The sequence below is a fragment of the Crocuta crocuta genome, unplaced genomic scaffold (genome assembly GCF_008692635.1).
Source record: "Crocuta crocuta isolate KB4526 unplaced genomic scaffold, BGI_CrCroc_1.0 scaffold443, whole genome shotgun sequence".
Lineage (NCBI taxonomy): Eukaryota > Metazoa > Chordata > Mammalia > Carnivora > Hyaenidae > Crocuta > Crocuta crocuta.
Genome location: NW_027529446.1, coordinates 1,046,953 through 1,049,184, shown reverse-complemented (window position 1 = coordinate 1,049,184; position 2,232 = coordinate 1,046,953). Strand labels below are relative to the sequence as shown.

At 65.0% G+C, this 2,232-nt stretch overlaps 1 protein-coding gene across 1 annotated transcript in view; it reads left to right on the top strand.

The window, feature by feature from the left end:
- The first annotated feature begins 6 nt into the window (after positions 1–6).
- ATP8B3 (ATPase phospholipid transporting 8B3) overlaps positions 7–2,232 on the top strand; it is a 19,454-nt gene continuing 17,228 nt past the window's right edge. The window contains 4 exon segments of the mRNA XM_077760608.1: positions 7–55; positions 510–601; positions 888–1,001; positions 2,049–2,147. Coding sequence (XP_077616734.1) covers positions 7–55; positions 510–601; positions 888–1,001; positions 2,049–2,147 — 354 coding nt within the window.

Sequence of the window (2,232 nt, the reverse complement as noted above, 5' to 3'; positions counted from 1 at the left end):
AGGAGCATGGGCAGCCTCTCCTACCAAGAAGACCTGGAGGAGGAGAAGAACTCAGGTGCGCGTCCTGGGTCTGGGCGAAGGGGCGTCACCGGGTGCAGTGGCTGAGGTGGGGGGACCCAGGAGGCCCGGCGTGGGGTTCTCGCTGCCTGACGGTCCCAAGTCCAGTGACTTGCTAGACTCAGGATTCTGGGCCTGTAGCCTGGGACACCTCGGAGCCCGTTACTGGGCCTCAGTTTACCGCTCTGTAGGAGGAATGGCTGTGAAGGGGTCTCCCGGAGCCTGTTCTCTTCTTAGCCTAGGCCCTGGCCCAGGGGGCGGGGCACGGGCCGTGCCCCTCGGGCTGACTGTGCGCACAGGGCCGCCGGGCTGTCCTGTTTGTTTACCAGCTCCCTGGCCGTGAGCTGAGGGTCCCCTGTGCTGGGGCCCCCCGGGGCCCCTCCGTCCTCCTCTGGGGTGTCGTTAGCCTGTGTTTGCTGCCCTGCTCAATGCCCCGCTCTCTCCGGCTCCAGCGTTCACCTGGGAGGTGAAAGCCAACAGCAGAGACTACAACAGCCAGTTCAAGGAGAAGGCTTTTCTGTGCTGGCAGAGGAGGAAGTATAAGGTGGGCCCCCGAGTCTCTGCCCCCTCCTGTCCCGCAGCACCCGCCCTGAACCTCAGTCCCCAGGACNCCAGTTTGAGTTAAATGAATATGAAACCTTTAAAGTGCAACGTGTCCCCAGGGCTCCGCCTGAAACCCCTGGTGTGCACCTGGCTTTGCTCACGGCTCTGCTCCCTGAGTCTGCGCCCAGGACCAGCTCAGTCAATGCTGGCAACAGCCAGAAGGCGGGACGGGGCGGGCGTGGGGCCTCCTGGCCTCGGCAGCAATCCCGCGCCGACTGTCGTTCCAGAGCAATGTCATCCACACGGCCAAGTACAGCGTCTTCTCCTTCTTGCCCCTGAACCTGTACGAGCAGTTCCACCGCGTGTCCAACCTCTACTTCCTTCTTATCATCATTCTCCAGGTGCGGAGGGGTCAGCACCTGCTCACACTGCTTCCTCCGCGGAGCTCTCCCTGACCACCCTCTGCCCCCACGGCTCTGTAGACCCAGGGCACGGTTTCACTGTGCATTTGTCTGTGTGGTGTGCGGGTCAGGGCCTGTCTGCACGCGCTCATTGCTGGGTCCCCGCAGCACAGCCCAGGGCCTGGCACCGAGGAGGGCTCGATGCGTGATGAATTATGGGAGGCGCATGCGTGGCTTCTTCAGGGGCAGAAGGGCACGCCCTCCCCCCCACCCCTGCAGGATGGGCGGCTTCAGACCAGCCCTCCAAGCCGACCCCAGAGGCAAGGGGGAAGCAGGGGTCACAAGCATGATCTCAGGGCCCGCGGGAGCCCTTCCCACTGCCTGGGTGGTCTGGGCCGGGCAGGAGGGGGCAGGCGTCCAGCCTGGACACCGTCCTCTCTCAGTGGGCGGGCAGTTTCCAGGGCACCCCGACCCTTACCCAGCATCTCATTCTGTTCTGAGTAAAGATCCAGTAAACGTTAATTGAGCACCTGCTGTGTGCTGGGCACTGGGGACCCAGCGGTGGCCCTGACACCTGTTTTCAGGTGCCTCGGGGGCTGGCAGGGGTGACATCAGACCATGGGATAGGGACCAGTGATGGAGACAGGGACTCCCCACCCAGACCAGTCTGCGGGTCCCTGGAGGAGGCGACAGTGGAGCTCACACCTAAAGGGAGCAGGGCTACTGGAGGGGAACCGTGAAAGTGAAGGCCCTGAGAACAAGCGTGGGGCTAGGAGGGCTTCCTGGAGGAGGTGAAATGGGAGCTGGGCATGGAAGGGAAAGGAGGAGCTTGCTGGGGAGAAGTTCCAGGCCGGGAGAGGGGCCGGAGGGACAGGAGGGTGACTGTCCCAAGGTCTGGGGGGAGAGGGGGCCAGCGCTGGGCCGAGGTGGTCAGCGGGTGGACACAGGGTGCTAGGCTGCGAGGCTGGGTGGGGCGGGCGGGAGGGCAGGGGGAGGTGGGCAGGGTGGTGCCTGGGGGCGGCCGGCATGACCCGCCCTCCGTGGCAGGGCCTCCCCGAGATCTCCACGCTGCCCTGGTTCACTCTTTTCGTCCCCCTCGTCTGCCTCATCGTCATCCGGGCCACCCGAGACCTGGTGGAGGACATCGTAAGCGTGGCTGGGGTGCTTGCGCGGAGCGCTGGCTGGGTCCCCGGAGCCCGGGGTGGGGGCGCAGTGTGGCACTCACCCTGGC